Source organism: Aquarana catesbeiana, linkage group LG02, assembly GCF_042186555.1.
Source record: "Aquarana catesbeiana isolate 2022-GZ linkage group LG02, ASM4218655v1, whole genome shotgun sequence".
NCBI lineage: Eukaryota > Metazoa > Chordata > Amphibia > Anura > Ranidae > Aquarana > Aquarana catesbeiana.
The window spans coordinates 753,800,824-753,819,931 of record NC_133325.1 but is presented as its reverse complement, the minus strand read 5'-3'; the positions used below and the strand labels follow the sequence as shown (position 1 = coordinate 753,819,931).

Genomic DNA, 19,108 nt, shown 5'->3' with positions numbered 1-19,108 from the left:
CCTACCAGCATGTGTTTAGAATGGGGAGGAAACCGGAGTACCTGGAGGAAACCCACGCAGGCACAGGGAGAACATGCAAATTCCAGGCAGATGGTGTTGTGGTCTGGATTCGAACCAGCGACCCTTTTTGCTGCTAGGTGAAAGTGCTACCCACTACACCACTGTGCCGCCCCATATCACCTCTTCTAGCACAACCCCCCCCCCCCAACACAGATCCTCTTAATTTACCACTCCTAGCATCCTCTCACGGCGCCCTCCCACCTCGCATCATGACATCACAGTGTCCAGAGCAGCTGTCCCTCTTGCCCACCCCTTCTCCGGGCCCTGCTTCCTAAAAAAAAAAAAAAAAAAAAAAACCTGACCAAAAAGAATGCCCCACTTGGCCCATTCAAGATCTGGATCCGGCTGTGCATAACTACCATAAGATAACCAACATCCCTTTTGTTCTTGCTGTTGCTTTTTTTGATTTTTTTTTTTTTTTCCTAGCCTTGTGCTATTCAATAGCAAGTCAAACAAGACATTGTGCTTAACAATGCAACCATCAGTCCCTCCCCTCACACCAGGGTACTAGGTGTAATCCTAGACTCTATCTTGTCATTTCAGCCTCAAATCCAATCGTCAAAAGTTTGTAGAATTCACCTCCGTAACATCTCTAAAATTCGCCCCTTTTTAACAATTGAAACCACCAAGCTTCTCATTCACTCCCTTGTTATCTCTCGCCTTGACTATTGCAACTTCTTCTCATTGGCCTTCCTCTCCATAGGCTATCCCCTCTTCAGTCTATCATGAATGTTGCTGCCAGACTCATCCACCTTACCAACCACTCAGTGTCTGCCACCCCTCTCCTCCAATCCCTACACTGGCTCCCAATCACCCAGCGAATTAAATTCAAAATACTAACCACAACATACAAAGCCATTCACAACTCTGCCCCGAGCTTCATCACCAATCTTTTCTCCAAATATCACCCAGATCGTCCTCTCCACTCTTCTCAAGACCACCTACTCTCAAGCTCTCTTTTCCTCCTCCCATGCTCATCTCCAGGATTTCTCCAGAGCCTCTCCCATCCTCTGGGACTCGCTACCTCAACCTGTCCGGCTATCTCCTACTCTTGCTACCTTCAGGCGATCCCTGAAAACTCAACTCTTCAGGAAAGCCTATCACGTCTCCAACTAATCTTTTACCACTTCCATCAGCTCATTCCCCACAGTTACAACCTTTTGTACTATCTGACCCACCCTATTAGATTGTAAGCTCTTCTGAGCAGGGCCCTCTTAATCCTCTTGTGTTTTATTGTATTATAACTTTATTGTCTCCTTTTTATATTGTAAAGCACTACGTAAACTGTTGACGCTATGTAAATCCTGTATAATAATAATTGTAGGGTTGGCTTTCCCATGATAGCTCCTGCAACTCATCGTTTACAATGATATATTGGTGCTTCCATGTCTCCTGAGCCTATGTCTTAATTGGTTTGCTCTTTAAGTAGCCTTCTGACCCTAAGGCCTCATGCACACGGACGTTTTTACAGCCGCTTTTTTGAGCGTTTTTTGCAGCTTAAAAAGGCCTGTCTATGTTAGTCTATGGCTTCATGCCCACCTAGGCGTTTTTGAGCTGCAAATGGCATAGGCGTTTTTAAGCTGTAAAAAAAAACCAGGACCAGTGGGTTCTGAGAGACGTTTTTCAGCTGTAAAAACGCTCTAACGCTCAAAAACGCTCAAAAACGTCATTCACCAACGTTTTTTAACGTTTTTGATCCATTGAAAAAAAAAAAGAAACTTTGAAAAAAAAACCCACTAAAAAACGCTAACGCTCAAAAACGCCATTGCAAAAACGTTGAAAAAAGCTGAAAAGAATCACTGCAAAGATACTGGCGTTTTCATAACGTTATTTTAACATCCTATGTGCATGAGGCCTTACAATATGCAGTCTGTTTAAATCTTTCCTCTGCAGGAGAATGAATAAATGGTGCCTGTCGTACAATATCAGACAATTTCCAAAATCAGGAGTGCATGTTCATCCCCCTATTAAACACCTACAAAGCCTGATAATCTCCCTACATTTTCTGCAAACCTTTGTATGTCCACAAAAGCAGAGCTACAAACAGATACAAGTTATTGTAGTAATATTATAATTTATATTTTATGAAAATGTAGAATTCCTGTAACTTCATCCTTTTTGTCTTTGCCCCCAGCTCGTGTTATAGATTTATCTAAAAGTAATATTGACCTGGCAGAGAAATGTTTAGAAGAGACAGGAGGCCTGGGAGTCAACATTGTTCTTGATGCTGGAGGTTGGTTTTAGACTATAAAGTAAAGTAATTTTTTTTTTTTTAAATTTTACTCAAAATTGCATGTGAATACTTATTTATTGCGTGTAGGCAGATGTAGACAGGACGTTTTTTACAACCTCTCCTGAACGATTTAAGTTGACAGATAGTAACCCACGTTTAAAATGTCCGTTTCGCTGTGTTTACATGCTGCGTTTAGCTGCGTTTTGCCACATTTGCGTTTTATAAGCATTTAAAAAAAAAAAACAATAATAAAAAAAAAAAAAAAAATTTTTTTTAAATTTGTTTTCAAAATAGCCAAAAATGAAACACGGCTAAACACAAGTTGCCGCGTTTAGCGCTTGAAATGCCTCTAAACTCAGCTTCTCAACCCATTTTTTTGCATTCCAAAAAAAGCCTCTAAACTCAACTGCCTAGAAACGACTATAAATGACCCCGTGTACATGTACTGATAAGATAACATAGAGGAGAGTTCAGGAGCAGTTGAAAAAAAATGCCCAACTGCTCCTAAACGTCCGTTTACCAGCAGCAGTGTACATGAGGCCTAAGAGCCCTTTCACACTGGGGTGTCGGCGGTAAAGCGACACTATTTTTAGCGGCGCTTTACCACCGTTTTTGTGGGGGTTTTCAGCCGCTAGCGGGATGCTTTTAACCCCCGCTAGTTGCCGAAAAAAGGTTAAAATGACCCACAAAGCGCCGTTGCAGCTGCGCTTTGCCGGCAGTTCAGCAGTGGTGCCCATTCAGTTCAATGGGCAGGAGCGGTGTATACACCGCTCCTTCACCGCTCCAAAGATGCGGCTTACAGGAGTTTTTTTAATGTCCTGCCAGCGCAGCGCCTCAGTGTGAAAGCCCTCCGGCTTTCACACTGAAACTGCAGGGGATCCATTTTTCAGGCACTTTACAGGCACTATTTTTAGCCCAAAAGCGAATGAAAAACGTCTCAGTGTGAAAGGGGTCTTAGAGTAATTTTGTAAGTTAAAAAAGAGAGCTGACTAGCCACTTGCCGACTGCCTAACTGGGAATATACATCATTAAATACCGGGGTTATGGCTGCAGCTAGATGCCATAACCCCAGTATAATTTTTTTTCCCTTAGGCGGCCGGCTTTCTGATAAAAATGATCCCAGTGGCAGATTTGCCATGGCATTACTTTTAGAAGCGGGGGGCACCGCCCCTGGTAGTTCCCTGGCTAAGGTTACCGATGGCTGAGCCTGGGAACCATTCGGCGCTGGCAGCGTCTTTGCATAGATAAGATAAGCGATGGCAAGATGGCCACCACTCCTTTCTATGCCCTTGGGAGGACCGGAGCAACATTGACATGGTTTTTATTTATTTATTTTTTAAGCAAATATTTTTGCCTTTTAATTTTTGCTAAATAAATAATTTTTTTGCTTTTTAAGGGTAGAGGAGATATTTGGTTTAGACCCCAGATCTCTCAATAAAGAGGACCTATCATGCTGTATTGTTATCACAAAGGGTGTTTACATTCCTTGCAATAGCAATTAAAGTGATCACATTTTTTTTTTTTTTTAAGGGACAGTGTAAAAATGAAAAAAAATATGTATTTCTCAAGTCATCTTCCAGGACGGCACACCTGAGAGATGAGAGGCTCCTCCCCACAGGAAACACAATCAATCAACAGCTGTTTTAAGTCCACACCCTTCCCCCTGATCCTCAGTTTTTGATTGTGTTTCTCCCTACACGGCAAAACTGTTTGTTTTTTTCCAAATGACCGAAGCCTGGGGCTGGTGGTCTCCCCCTGGGAGCCGGACCAAATGCCTGGGAAGCCTCTGGGTCTGGTGGGATATATTTATCCTTCCTGGGGGGTTCCCCTATCCTTTCCTCGGGGGGGGGCAGCAGAAACTGGGAAAGCCCCCCTGAGAGCTGAAGGCCCCTGGGTACAGTGGTGTCCCCAGAACTTCAGGGGCCTTTATCCTGTCTCCCCCCCTTACCTGTCCGGACGTCCGTTCAGACGGGGGTGCTGGCCGTCGGTTCTTTCCAGGGGGATCGTATCCCCGGACTCCTGGGTCCCTGGTAGCTTGCGTGGGCTGCTGGGGAGGGCACTGCCTGAACGACCCGCGTTCTTACCCAGAAGGGAAGGCTGAGAGTCAGCAGGAGCAGGCGCCCACATCCTCCTTTCGAGGAGGCACCAGTTTACTATGGTGAATGTCTGCCTAAACCACCTCATGGGAATGAGGAACGTACGGCATTGCCCCCCCCCCCCCCCCCATGTGTATATACTGACTGGACAGAGCAGGACACAGCCTAACCTTGCAGCTCCCTAAAGGGACAGCAGTTGTGGGGGGGGGGGGGGGCACTTTGGCGGCTATCCTCCTTGCGTGTGGACCATAAGGATAGAAAAGCAAGCCCGGTGGCTGTGGAAAAAGGGGAAGACGACAACGGTGAGTCAAAAATCCCCAATCCCAGCCAGATGGTTTCTGGGCATTTGAGATAATCTCCCCTGGGGTCTGGATTCAAATAGCCCAGAAGCTTTTGCTAAAGACACCAGCCACAGCTCCCTCCTACATCAGAGATGCTGTATGGTGGACAAGTGGTGCAGAGGAGCGAGTGTGCCTAAACCACCTCAGATGGGAAAGAGGTAGGTAAGGCATTTTTTCCCCTTCCACCTGTATTTACTGAGTGGTGCAGGACCTGGGGTCTCCATAACAAAATAGCCCAGAAGCTACTGCTAAAAACCACCAGCCACAGCTTCCTCTTACAGCAGAGACACTGTGGTTATCACAACAGTAGGTTGTCAGCCTCTCCCTACATACCCGGTTGTGGTACATTAGTAGGAGTGAATACAGCAAAGAGGGTGACCTGGTAGAACAAAGAGTTCCTTACTGGCCAGGTATACCACTGAACAAGTTATTAATGGTGCAATGGTTGAAGGATTCAGGAGTAAGCTCCCTTGCTCAGCAGGTGCACTAGGTTATCTGGCCCTATTAGCCCAGCTGCTAGGAATCTGCTTAAAGTTGCTCCAAGATACTTAAAAGCTGACCTAGCTTTCAACAATGTGGCAGGGACCAAGCTTCTGTGTGGCACAGTAGGGGTTCCCTTGTGACAGATCCTCCTTTTGGGGGTTGCTTGCTATGGGTAACTTTTCATAAGCTCCAACCTCCCACTCCACTCTTACATTGTTGTTATATTTTAATGCAGGGGGTAAGGAAAACCTTTTTGTTGGTTTGGGCTACAGTCCACTCAGTGACAGATCTAAAAGCGATTTACCATAAATCGTTTTTCCTATATCCTTTGATTAAGGATTTTCTGTGCAAACATATGCAAGAGCTATATGATTGCTATTTACCTCCAGGCTAAATTGGTAACCACCCTTTTTAGAGGTCTTATATTGGTCTCTAGGGCTGGGCTCATTGAGACTTTAGTTACTGATCAGCCCCACCCGTGTATGAGCTGGCTAGTGTTTGCTCAATCTACGGAGGTAAGGTAGGACAACAGCTACTATAGTAAGGTGTCCAACCATTTTAGGATTGGTTCCTTCACTGGTGGTGAAGGATTAGTATCTACAGCCCAGGCTATGCCTATGAAATTTGCTCCTGTTTGGTTATTTCATAAAGGGATACACCATGACTCCTTCTTGGCTGCTCACCAGTAGACCTCAGTAGTGAAGGTTTGTCCTTGCTGGGGTGTTTGGTGGCACAACTAAAGTACACATTGAGATTTGTGACATCTCTGCTGAAGCTTGTTGGGTGTCCTTTTATATCCTAAAGGTACTGCTTTGTTTGGCTACAGATCAGAAAATACAACAGGGAAGGTGGTCTGTACTTTCTGATTTTGTGCCGCACGCCAGAAACGCACCTCATTGAGTCTGGTGATGACATTTCTGCTCATAATTGTTATATTGCTGCACATCAGACCTACACAAGATTGGGGTCTGTCTGTGGGGTTTTTGTGTCCTGTATTACTGCCTTATTGGTTGCTTATCAGAAAGGCAGCAGGAAAGATTGATGGCAGGGGTAGTACATATACTGCCTTTGGTAATCGGTACAGCACCACAAGGTGGCGTCGTGCTGATTCAGACAGTGCTATTAACGGCAATAGCTGCCGCTTTTAGGCATGCGATTTGACATGTGAGTCGCATGCCAAATCGCTTCAATATGGATGTGCTATCTCTATTCAAAACTGTTATATTATTGCACATCAGAGATATACAAGATTGAGGTCTGTCTGTGGGTCCTGTATTACTGCCTTATTGGTTGCTTATCAGAAAGGCAGCAGTGATGACGGATGGTCCTGATTTTGTTGGAAAATACAAAATTGAACCTGTGCCAGGGGTAGTACACATACTGCCATTGGTAATCAGTGCAGCACCACAAAGTGGCCCGGGCTGATTCAGACAGTGCTATTAACGGCAATGGCTGCCAATTTTAGGCATGCGATTTGACATGTTGAGTCACATGCCAAATCACTTGAATATGGATGTGCTATCTCTATTCAAGATTGTTGTTGCACATCAGACACATACAAAATTGAAGGTTTACTGCCTTATTGGCTGCATATCAGAAAGGACACAACAGTGAAGGTTGTTTGTCTTTTTCTGATTTGTTTTTGCTGCTCAGCAGGGAGACACATTGAGGGTAATGACATCTCTGCTCAGTATTGGTATATGCTACACATCAGACATACACAAAGATTGAACATTGTTTGTGTCCTGTATGTCCTATATTTACTGACTTATCGTCCGTATATCAGAAAGGCACAGCAGTAAGTGGTGTTTCTCATTGATCTTCCTTGCTGTTTCTTAGGTATACACAGTAGGGGGTTTGTTGGCTGCACTCCTCCAGGGAGCCACAGCATGGGGACCCCTTGTTTGTTCGACCCGAAAACTGCTTTTCCTGCGACCTGTGTAATCTTGAGGTCTGTGGTTCCGTAAGCAGGGACTGCTGGATACGCTGCGACCTGGAGTCGCACAGTCACGAATGATACCCTTTGGAAGCCATAGTATGACTTCTCATGCGTCTTGCAGTCCCAAGTGGCAGGTTGGGTCGCACGGGTGTGGGAACCCTAAGCTTATCTGTCCCTTCTGGTTCAGGTTTTGCAATGTTGCAGGAATACTCATTGTGGAGTTATTGCCTTATTTTTCAGTAGACCAGAAAGATCGCAGCTGTAAAGGCTGTCTGTTGTTTGTTAGTTTTTATGTTGCTGCACAGCAGAAGTACTCAACATTGAAGCTTGTTGGTGCTTTCTGTTTCATATTGCCTTACCTTATGGCACTTCAGAAAAACACAATGCTGTAGGTTGCTTGTGTTCTTTCTCTGTTGGTTCTATGTAACTGCACTACAGAACTGCATAACAGGAAGGATTGTCTTATAACTGTACTTGGTGGTTCGTCATAAATACGCAACATAGAAGTTTGGGTCTTTCTGTCTTCTCTTTATAGCCTTGTTTTGCTGTACATCAGTAAAACACCACTGTAAAAGGGGGTTCCCGTCCTTTCTGTATTTACCAGTTATGACCTAGCTAGCTGCACTTCAGAAATGCACAGCATTTAAGGTGTGTTTGTGTCTTAATGCTTACATATTGGCCGCACATCAGAAAACCAGACTGTGAGGTTCAGATTTGGGTCTCTTCCCATATTTGATATTTTGGTTCAGCTAGTCACACTCAGATACACAACATTGATGTCTATGCTTGTGTCCTTTCTGTCTAAATCTATTGTGCTATGTCCACAATCTATGATTTTTTTATTTGTGATATTAATAATACATGTATCGCCTTTTTGTATTTCAGCCTTCTCTTCCGTGAAAGGGCCAGGAGTTCTGGTGCAGATGTCACATGTCAGAAAGCCTCGACCCCTTACATTCAGGGATGCCAGAGCCATTTCCTAGGGTTGAAGCCCAGTAGAGTTATGGGTCACTGGAGGAAGGCGATAATGAATCGCCCTGTTTAATAAGAACTTAGGAAGTTCGGTTCAGAGGAGTTTTATGGCCTGAAGATGAAGTATAAACATGTATACCCGACCAAATAGGTTACAGCTCGGTGCATGGCCTTCATTTTGCCCTTCTAGCAAAACTAGATGTAGCAATATGAGTGTTCTTCTCCTGCTATAGATGTTAATCTCCTGAGTAGGCTCTCAGGCGTAAGTAAAACTATAGATTGGGCATGCCTTAAACCCAGGGATTAAGTTTTTGTTAATCTATTTCCCTTAAGTAGGTTTCCCTTCAGTCTTTGCTGACGTAAAGCTAAAAATGAACAAAAAGGGGTTGTCTGTCAGGGGCCCCCCTTTTTTGGCAGTTTTATTTCCCTGGACAGGGTTGTGTTAAGACAGGCCCCCTTATGGATCAATGTAGTGTCCTTATCTTACAACACAGGTCTCCGATTAATCTTTTTAGTGGTTCTAAACAGCACCTATAGGCAGAATAGGCCATTGTTGGTAGATGTGTGACAGGCAACATTGATAACCTACAAGTTTAACATGTTTTCTGATTCCATCTTTAAGAGCCCACTCCACCTAGATCCTGCATCCGAAACAGAGAAGGCAGGGACACCGGTGGAGTAGACCGGCAGATCAGCCGCATGATCCAGCTAAGATACCTTCATCAAGCATATGGAGTAAAGGTAAAGCTTACTGCAGAACCGAGGTTCGCCAAGAGTCTTGCAGTGGTCCCACTCTAAGGTAGGCCTGAGGTACTTGATTATCCTCTCAGGTGTGCCGTCCTGGAAGATGACTTGAGAAAAGTACTAGTTACTTACCGGTAACTGTCTTTCTGGGAAATCTTCCAGGACGGCAGGCCTACTTCCCACCCGTTGGAGGAGGGAAAATTTTAGAACACTAGAAGGTGAGTGCCTATGAGGAATGATTTCCCTTGTGAACCAGGTTCAGGAGTTACTTCTCTACAAACTGAGGATCAGGGGGAAGGGTGTGGACTTAAAACAGCTGTTGATTGATTGTGTTTCCTGTGGGGAGGAGCCTCTCATCTCTCAGGTGTGCCGTCCTGGAAGATTTCCCAGAAAGACAGTTACCGGTAAGTAACTAGTACTTTTTTTTTTTTTTTTTTTTTTTTTAAAGAGCCCGCCGTCCTCGCATGCAGTAGTGAATGCATTTGTAGGTCACGTCCACATATGTAAACGGTGTTTGCATTACACATGTGAGGTATCGCCGCAAACGTCTGGGCGAGAGCGATAATTATAGCACTAGACCTCCTCTAACTCTAAACTGGTTTTTAAAGCGTCGCCTAAGGAGATTTTTAACTACCGCAGTTTGGCGCCATTCCACAAGCGTGCACAGTTTTAAAGTATGACATGTTGGGTATCTATTTACGTGACGTAACATCAACCTTTATATTATACAAAAAAAATGGTATAGATTATGTATATTTTTTCCAAAAAAATTGCCATTTTATTCTCTAGGGTCTCTGCTAAAAAAATATTTAATGTTTGGGGGTTCTAAGTAATTGTCTAGCAAAAAGTACTGATTTAAATAAAGTGTTACTAAACCTTCAACAGTAAAATCCAGTCTGTATATGCAGTAAAGCATGCATCTTATACTCACTGAGGAACCTAAGGGGTTAATCCTCCGCATTATGTAAAAAGGCTGTTTGATCTTGTATGCATGGATCCTCCCCTCCTTCCACTGTCCCCTGATAATTTCCTGATAAAGCCGAGCCTATGGAGTCAGACTGCACATGCTCAGTTTGGTGTGTATTGCTAGAGGGTTTTTTTATTTTTTTTTATTGGGAGAGTGCATGTGATCAGCTTTAATGCTGGGTAAATACATACTGAATTTACTGCCAGATATTACGGTGACAACAGTATCATACACAAGTAGTGAATGATGATCTGTTCCTTTCTTGTGCCTAGTGATCCTTTACAATAAAGAAGACCACATTGCAAAACAAAAACTTCAGCCTCACAAACACGACATCATCACACTCCTGTCTGCCGGAGGACACTGGGTGACAAGAGAACACAACCTCCAGGTACCCAGATACTAGACCAAATGCTAATGGCCTCGTAATTACAATTTTTAAGCTGCATTGGGCTCAGGTTAAAATAAGTGTCAAATTAGAGCTTTGTGAAAAGGGTCGCTGATTCGTATCCCAACCACGACACTACCTGCCTGGAGTTTGCATGTTCTCCCTGTGCCTGCGTGGGTTTCCACCCACACTCCAAAGACCTGCTGGTAGGTTAATTGGATCCTGTCTAGTATGTGTATGTATGAATGCAAGTTAGGGACCTTAGATTGTAAGCTCCTTAAAGGGGTAGGGACTGATGTGAAGGCCATAGATTTTATAGTGTGTGTTTTTTTTTTTTTTTTTTTCATTGGGACTGAAAAATGAATTCCTCCATCCTTGCTATACAGTGCAGATGTATGAATCTCCCACTGACAGCCAGCTCCATCACCTATTAAAATACTCAAACAGCAGCTCGCCAAAACATTTTTCCAGCAGGCTCCTTCAATAAAAGTTAAGTGAAAAATTGAACGAAACTGAATAAATTTGGCACAGTGTATGGCTACCTTCATGGAATGATGGGCGGATTCGAAGCATCCTTTTTTAGCTAGAAATTTGGCTCTGTTGTGTGCCAGTGTCAAAAAGCCTGGGCATTGGAAAAGAGTTTTTCAGGGCAAAGGTATATATTTTTTTTGGCTACATAGTCTTGGGGGGGGGGGGTCAGTACTGTTTTTTATTTTCTTTTAACTGCACTAGTCCCTTCAAATTACATGAACTATTTTTTTTAAATCTCCACAGTATGTGTGTTCATGTATTCCGTTATTGTGTATATGTGTTTATTTATGGCAAAAAGTCATTTAGTTTTTCAGTGATCTTTGTATTGCAGCTGGACCCACCTGACAGCCACAACCTGTACCTGAAGGGGGCGTCACTTTCCTTTCTCAATGATGAGATCTGGAACCTGTCCAATGCACAGCAAGGAAAATATCTGCATATCCTTTTCTGATCTGGCTAGGATTGCTTTGCAGTAATTCACAGTAGCCAATATTTGCTGGCCAGCTTCTTCCAGTTTTTAAAAGCTGGACTTTTTTGGCTGGTTATTAAAGTGGTTCTAAAGCCTAAACATGTTTTACCGTAATGCATTCCTTGTATTAAGGTAAAAAATGTTTAGGCATCAGTCCCCTCCTTACACTTACCTGATCCCTCATTCGATCCAGCGCTGTGCACATCTGCAGCTCTTCTCTCCCCTCACTTCCTGGTCTCACTGGCTTTGCTGAAGCAGAGGGAGCCATTGGCTCCCGCTGCTGTAAATCAAAGCCAGTGACGAGGAAGCAGGGGGCGGGGCTGAGTCCTGCTGTCTGTGTCAATAGACGCAGACAGCGAGGCTCGGAAGCACGCCTGTCCAAGTTCTCCCATAGAAAGCAGCTTTTATGGGGGCATTCACCAGAAGAAGGAGCCAGGGGCGCCAGCAGGGGACCCAAAAAATAGGAGGCTTGGGGCCGCTCTGTGTAGGAAAGTATAAATGTATTTATTTAAAAAAAAAAAAAAAAGTTTTACATTTACAATCATTTAAAGGCCGAACTCCAAGATACGCAAATATTGTCTAAATACATTTGTCACATGTATTCTTCTTTGAACCTTGGTGCGCTTCTTCCAGATCTGTGCAGTAATCTACTGTGAGGCTAGATTCACACTTCTGCGGGTGCGAGAATGCGTGTAATCGCATGCTTTCCTGCACCCGCTGCAAAAATGCACTGCTGTTAGCAGACGCGTAGGGGTGAGCACCATGATTAAAAAAGAAGTATGGGATGGGATTTTTTTTTTTTTTTTTTTACCCATCATAGGTGGATGCAGCATCAGACCAATGCTGCATCTGTCCCCTGGCGCCTCCGCACGGAGAACTGAGCGATCGAACATTGCTGATTGCTGTTCTCACAGATCCCCGAGCAGAGAGCTGCTGCCTGTCAATCAGCAGCTCTCCTCCTCCATGCTCATTGGAGCTCTGAGCTGTGGAGGGGCGGGGAGCGGCCGTCTCATTCTCTGTGGCTCGCTGAAAGGCTGAGACAGGCGTCAGTCCAGGCACCTGGCAGATCCAGACTTTATTGATGTGATGACGCGGGGCCTGGACTGATCCTGGTGACGTCAGCAGAGAGCGGACTTCAGACCGCTCTCTACTGAAAATGGGTCACAGGAGTGCAAAACGAATTGCACTCCTGTGACCCATAGGAGAAGTCCAGCCAAACGAGCTCAGGCTGGACCTCTCCTTTAAGCCCTGGGGGCGGGGCAAAAATGTGTTAGTGGCGTGGCTATTATCCTTATGACATATGGCTTTGTGTGCAGTGTCTAAGATATTTCCTATGCTCTTAAATCAGGTATGGAGTCAGGACAGACTCCGATCCAGTCTGCATCCACAACCAGATCCAATGAAAGGGGCTCTGAAAAACTGAGCAGAGACCCAAAGCTTCTTTCAGGTTCACAGATGCACAGGGGTGCCATTAATTCCATGCACTGGAAACTGCAGCGCATTTTCCTCTGTTGGGAACCACATGGCACTGTGTGGTTTCCTTGTGGCTGCGATTTTGGAAAAGGTGTCCTTTTCCTGGTGTTTTCCCATAGGTACAGCAACCCATACAAATGAAACTGATGTAGAGAAAAGAAATACAAATACTTTGGCAGGTAAACCATCCCATATTTTTATATCATATGTGTATTGAGCTGTTTGCTTGGAGGTTAACTATAGTGAATACACCCTTAACTTCTTTCTCACATATCCTCAAAGATGTGGTGGACAAACTGTCATGTGGAGTATTCAGGTAAGGCATTAAGGCATTAAATTATCCGCTTGCCAACCGCCTAACATACTAGTACGGCGGCAAAGCCACCTCCCTGCGCTAGATTGCGCACCCAGTACGTGATCCGCATGCCCACCGGCCTGGCTGTGCATCGTCACACCACAAGCCAATCTGCAGGTCTCAGACAATAGTTGATCGCTCTGTTCACTGACAGGGGATCTTGCTATTTTTTCCCTGGGAAAAAAAAACAAGATCCTTAGTAAAAGCAGTACATATTACACACATTACGTTAGTTAGACATGCATTTAATCCTTCGATCGCCCTAGGTGTTAAATCTTTCCCAGCCAGTGTCATTAGTACAGTGACAGTGCATATTATTAGCACTGATCACTGTATTATTGTCACTGGTAGTTTGTCAGTCTCCCCGCTACACTATAGCATTTGCGTTGTAAGTTTCTGATCACTGCCATTAGTAGTATAAAAAAAGTAAATAAATAAAAATTCCAGTATATATCCCATGATTTGTAGACGCTATAACCAATCAATACACACTTATTGGGATTTTCCTTTACGAAAGGTATAAAGCAGAATATATTTTAGCCAAAATTTTAGAAGAGATTTTTTTTATTTTGTTTTTTTTTTAGGATATGATTTATAGCAGTAAGTAAACAAAAAAAAAACTGTCCATTTTAGTTTATCGCAAAAAATAAAAGACCAAGTGGTGATCAAATACCACCAAAAGAAAGCTCTATTTGTGTGAAAAGAAATTGTATACATTTTGTTTGTGTACAGTGTTCCATAACCATGCAATTGTCTGTTAAAGTAGCGCTGTGCAGAATAGCAAAAAATGGCCTGGTCTCGAAGGGGGGTAAAATCTTCCAGAGGTCAATTAACAACACACAAAAATACATAATGCTAAGATGCAATTATAGGCTTATGACATTTCATCATGGGCGGCTGCAATAGGGAGCAGCAGAGACATTGTCATTGAATGGAGGAAGGTTGCCATTCCTGTAACTGAACCTTATGTTCCTCCTCTAGGCCTCAGTTGGATGAACTGATTCCATTGTATGAAGCTAAAGTGGTAATGGAGATGGTGCAGAAAAATGAAGTGAAGAAGCGGCAGGTTGTCCAGTTATAAGAGGCAGTAAAGATCATACGATGGATGACTCCTGGCCCAGATCAGCTTTATGTCTCCTGAATGGCCTTTCCAATCTCTGTAGAAGACTTCACAGATTGAGCAACCTAGGAAATGGAACCCTAAACAGGGTGTTGGAGTTTTGCACATGAAGCCTACACAATCTGAGATACAATCTACTATTGTCTGGTGTTTATCAAGTAATGTTGTTGTGTTGGCCCTCAAAGTCTTGGAAGACCGGAATGCCACTGTCTGAACCTTCATCTTAAAATACTCAGGACCCTTAATTCCAGCGACTCTTATGTGTGGATGTTCCGTAGATGGTTGGACTCAGATTATAATTGCATTTCTTTGTGGGGGGTAAATAAGGACACTGACCTCGGGAAGATCAGAGTTGAGCACCATGTGGTAAAGAAGCAGTACTGGGTCAATGTTGGCAAATCCAAGGAATTTCGGGAAATAATGTAGAAGTAGGCAACTGTAATGGGTCAGCAGTTTAATGCTTTGGTGGGAGGGTGCGACCTTTCCTATTGATATGCAGCATATGTGAATAGCTATGGACCAATCACCAGTCAGGACTGGACTTCTACAGTATATAGAATGTGCAATCTTACAAAGAGATGTATACATTTCCCTGGTATTTAAAGTGGAAGTAAACCCATCCATAAAACAGTTTCATTTCTGGCACGCGCCGGTGTTTCATCAGATTAGGCGATCCGTCAGAATGTGTAACGGAAGTGACGTTTTGTCGCCACCATCTTGCTACACCCTGCACTCCTCCAGAGTAAGGATACACTGAGAAGGGGGCAAGCGGACATCTTGTTACACCCACCGGAGTTTTGCATTTTACATTTATGTTTTACAGTAAACTGAGGTTATATAGTGAAATACAGTACTTAGAACTTCGTCTGACTGTTTACAATTAGAATTTTAAAAGCAGGGGCAATCCTGCTGATCTCACAGGTTCGCTAATCTGACAGAAGTTCGCTGCTTTTAAAATTCAACATCTAAACATTCATATTGAGTTCTAAGTAGTGTATTTCACTATATAAACTCAGTTTACTGTTAAAAATAAGTGTAAAAGGCAAGACTCCGGTGGGTGTAACAAGATGTCCACTTGTCCCCTTCTCACTGTATCCTTACTGTGGAGGAGTGTGGGGTGTAGCAACATGGCGGCGACAAAATGTCACTTCCCTTATACATTCGGATGGGTCGCCCAATCTGACGAAACACCGGAAATGTAACGCTCCCATTGGTTGTGCTCTCACCCAAACTGTCAAACCACCCAAGGGCTGGTGTCATAACTGATCGAATGTGCAGCATCATGGCAGTTGTAGATTAAACGGAGGCAAAGATGGCAGCTTCCTTGACTGAAAACGATAGGGGGGTTTACTTACACTTTAACTTAAAACCAACTTTTCCTTAATAAATACATTTCCTGTAATTTGCCCCCCCCTCCAAAACAAGTACCCTATTTTTGGTGGTTCTCCCTCCCACATCCTCATTTCTTCCAACCACCCCCTGTCCACCCAACTACTCCCCTATCCAATACACTAACCCCCCTGCCCATTACAGTACACCCTACTGTCCACCCAAATACCCCCGTGTCCACCCCATTGTTATTAGGAGGAACTGTGCCCAATCTTTGGTGTCATTGGGAGTAATTGTGCCCCTTCATTGGGGGGGAATTATGTCCTATTGCTGGTATCAGTGGATCAAAATAGTGCCCCATGGGCTGGAAAAAAGCAAGCAGAGCCACATCTGGCCCCCGGCCACAGTTTGGAGACCACTGGTATATTATGTGGAAGGGATTTTATAGGGCACAAAAATAGTAAAAATGGAATAAACTTTATTGGATGAAAAATTAAAAGCACAGGCTAAAACACTCCATCTCATGTAATTCATAATAGTAACATCACCACACACATATTGTCTGTATACACATTCACATAATTAATAAATCCTATTGCGAACAAACAAGAGGGCTATATGCAATGTCAATGTATCGTATATTAAGTCCGACTGTCCAGCACGTTTCAAGGTTCATACTCTTCCTCAGAGTTGTCAAGAGCACCTTAATATCAAAGACATAAAACCAAATAAACCAGAGGAGGAGCTTGCTGTACTAACTATACAATGTTAGTACAGCCCCCCTCCCCTACCAGAACATCTTTCACAGCCGTTGTGGAGTTGAATGAGACCTACTGAGTAAATGATTTGTTGCACCCTGCTCTGGCTAGCAGATGATGCTGTATCTCAGACACCATTTCCCCTCCTGAAGATGGCGCTGTAGTCCAGACACCCTGCATCGGCAAGCAGATGACGCTACAGTATCATGGGGAGCAGCACACACTGCACCACGTGTGGGTCCCCCTGGCTGTGGTAGGTGCAGCTATCGCTGTGTGCTCACTGCTTTGTGTTGCTGAGGTTAGATCTGAGCGTTGCTGGGACTGCAGTGGGGAAAGATTAGAACCACTGTCTGGCTTTTACTGCTATACAGGGCACATTGCTTTGCAACATGGCACTCCACGTGCGGGAAGCAAATGCACAGTTTGCACATGCAAAAACGCACAACAAATCCAGCAAAAAGGACAGTAAAAAAAAAAGCACAAACCGTAATCTGCCAAAATGCTCTGACCCCATTCACATCTAGCAGTTTTCAAACATGCAATTTTTTGCACATTTTTCACAAGACGCGTATGGGGCAGCCCATTGATTTCACAAAAAACGTGGCAAAGTAGCTCATGGAGTATTTTGCTGCATTCCAGTTTGTGCATTTTTACGGCATGATTTGCTGCTTTTGTGGCATGTGACAAAATGCACTTTTACTTTCCACATTTGGGGTGCCATAAACAATGGTACTGCAAGCCCAATGCATATTTTTGCATGCTCTGGGAACACGTGCAGAAATTCATGTTGCTCCACACCTTTTTTTTTTTTTTTTTTTTTTTTGTGGTGGTGCTGAAAAAGCAAAACAAAAACAGTTAAGTGTACAAAAAACATTCATGTGTAAACACACTAAAGCCTCGTACACACGATCCGATTGTTGGTCAACCGAGCGTCTGATTTTTGTCCAAAGGGTGTGTGCCAGGAACTTGTTTTGCATACTAACGGTACTCAATTGTCGGCCAACAAACACGAACGTAGTGATGTACTACGAGGAATTTCAGCTCTTGAGCACCACCCTTTGGGCCCCTTCTGCTAATTTCGTGTTTGGTGAGCATTGATTCCGAGCATGCGTGTTTGTACTTTCGACTTTTGTGTGAAGGACTTCTGTACTGATGATACGAAAATCTGACCTCAAACCATTGTCCCATGAAAATTTGCTAGCTTGTCATCCAACATTTATTGGACGAACGTTGGACAACAATTGTCAGAAGGAGCGTACTAACTGTCAGATTTTAGGTCTGTCAACAGACAATGCCCTGCCAACAATCTGTTGCCTTATGAGTTTATGGGAAATCTCCATTAATAACTGTAAAATATTGTAATAATGAATATATTTCATTTAGCTGGCATCTATGAAAGCCGGGCAAAAAGGGTTTCATTTAAGCTTTTGCTAAGAGCAGAGAATGTGGGCCAAGGCTTGTATATGCAAACAATGGAGAGCCAATTCCATTGCTTTACACCTACTCCTTTAAAAGTGTACCATGCTGGGATATGCATTGGACCTGACTTCTTGGGGAAATGCAAATAACACATTGGCCAACATAGTCACAAGGATTTGCATGAAAGGGGGCCGACTTATGGAGTAAGCCCTCCAATCATGATCCAAGCTAGGCCAACCAATGAGACATCAGCCTGGTTTTATATACTCAGAGCCAAGGGGGAGGTATTACTCTCTTTCTGATAGACCAGCAAGCTGAAAGGAACTTTGGTAAGGATGGGTAATTATGGGAAAGGAATGCCCTTTTACTTGTAACTAAATATGTGTGTAGATTACTGTATTGAGGAATATACCCTGTATTCCTTCATGTAAATACTTTATTTCAACCTAATATTTTCTTCCTTGGTGTGAGACGATATATAGATGATTGTGTATTAGCTAGACTTTCAACTGCTTCCTAATAAATGTTATTATATTTGAAGCTTTCACTCTTGGTCGAAAAGAACTCTTATTTAACCCACCTCATATCTATGAGATATGAAATATCTTAAATATAGATTTTTCAGGGTAACAAATCGGATCGTGTGTACGAGGCTTAAGGCTGCATTCACACTACAGCGCTTTGAATTGCAGGCAGATCTGCCCACGATTTGACAGCGCTGATGTGTGAATGACAAAACGCGGAACTCGCATTTAAGATGCCTATCCTTTGAATGACACCTCAAATCGCGGTGCGCGATAAAACGTGCTGCAATCGCGGCAACCCACAATGTGGGACGCATGTTGCCCCAAAGTAGATAGATAAATAGGGGGCGCTAATAATTATCTATAATGAATAAACTATTGCAATACAAAATTTTATAAATTGTGCTTAATGTGTACCTTAATCTTATAAGAAGAGAAAGGTAAATATGAATATACAATTAATAGTGAAATTAAACCATGAATAATAACACACAAAACCAACAGTAATAGTATCAGTGACAGTGATTTACTATCTCAGTATGCAGTGAATAATGAATTATAAGTTATGGTGATATCTTCCAAAGTGAGCCAGTTTCTTCCTGTCGATAGATAAAAAGTTCCTTCACCAAAAGAAGAAAAGGAAAATACACCTAGTAGAAATGGATATCTGCTTACCAGATACCAATGACTCCTTTAATCAAAAAGAGAGTCATTGGCGCTTTTGCAGGATCGTGCCTGCTCACATGGATGGCTAGACAGCTGGATGATGGTTAGGCAAAGAACTCCTCCGGTCCCAATCGTTCAAACATGGGGTATATGTGAAACAAACAAAGTCTCCATAGTGTAAAACCTTTTATTAAAATGCTCAAGATACATTAAAAACGCCAAATGGCTGCTTACATTTGTG

At 43.3% G+C, this 19,108-nt stretch overlaps 2 protein-coding genes across 2 annotated transcripts in view; both read left to right on the top strand.

Moving 5' to 3' along the window:
- Positions 1–14,893, top strand: part of CRYZL1 (crystallin zeta like 1) — a 61,647-nt gene extending 46,754 nt beyond the window's left edge. The window contains exons 10-14 of the mRNA XM_073617161.1: positions 2,195–2,293; positions 10,108–10,226; positions 11,086–11,198; positions 12,974–13,012; positions 14,033–14,893. Of these exons, the coding sequence (XP_073473262.1) occupies positions 2,195–2,293; positions 10,108–10,226; positions 11,086–11,198; positions 12,974–13,012; positions 14,033–14,132 (470 nt within the window). The 3' untranslated portion in view covers positions 14,133–14,893. The remainder of the gene's footprint in view (positions 1–2,194; positions 2,294–10,107; positions 10,227–11,085; positions 11,199–12,973; positions 13,013–14,032) is intronic.
- A 379-nt stretch (positions 14,894–15,272) lies between these two features.
- GART (phosphoribosylglycinamide formyltransferase, phosphoribosylglycinamide synthetase, phosphoribosylaminoimidazole synthetase) overlaps positions 15,273–19,108 on the top strand; it is a 74,275-nt gene continuing 70,439 nt past the window's right edge. The window contains exon 1 of the mRNA XM_073617160.1: positions 15,273–18,006. The gene's annotated coding sequence lies outside the window, so the exon portion shown is untranslated. The remainder of the gene's footprint in view (positions 18,007–19,108) is intronic.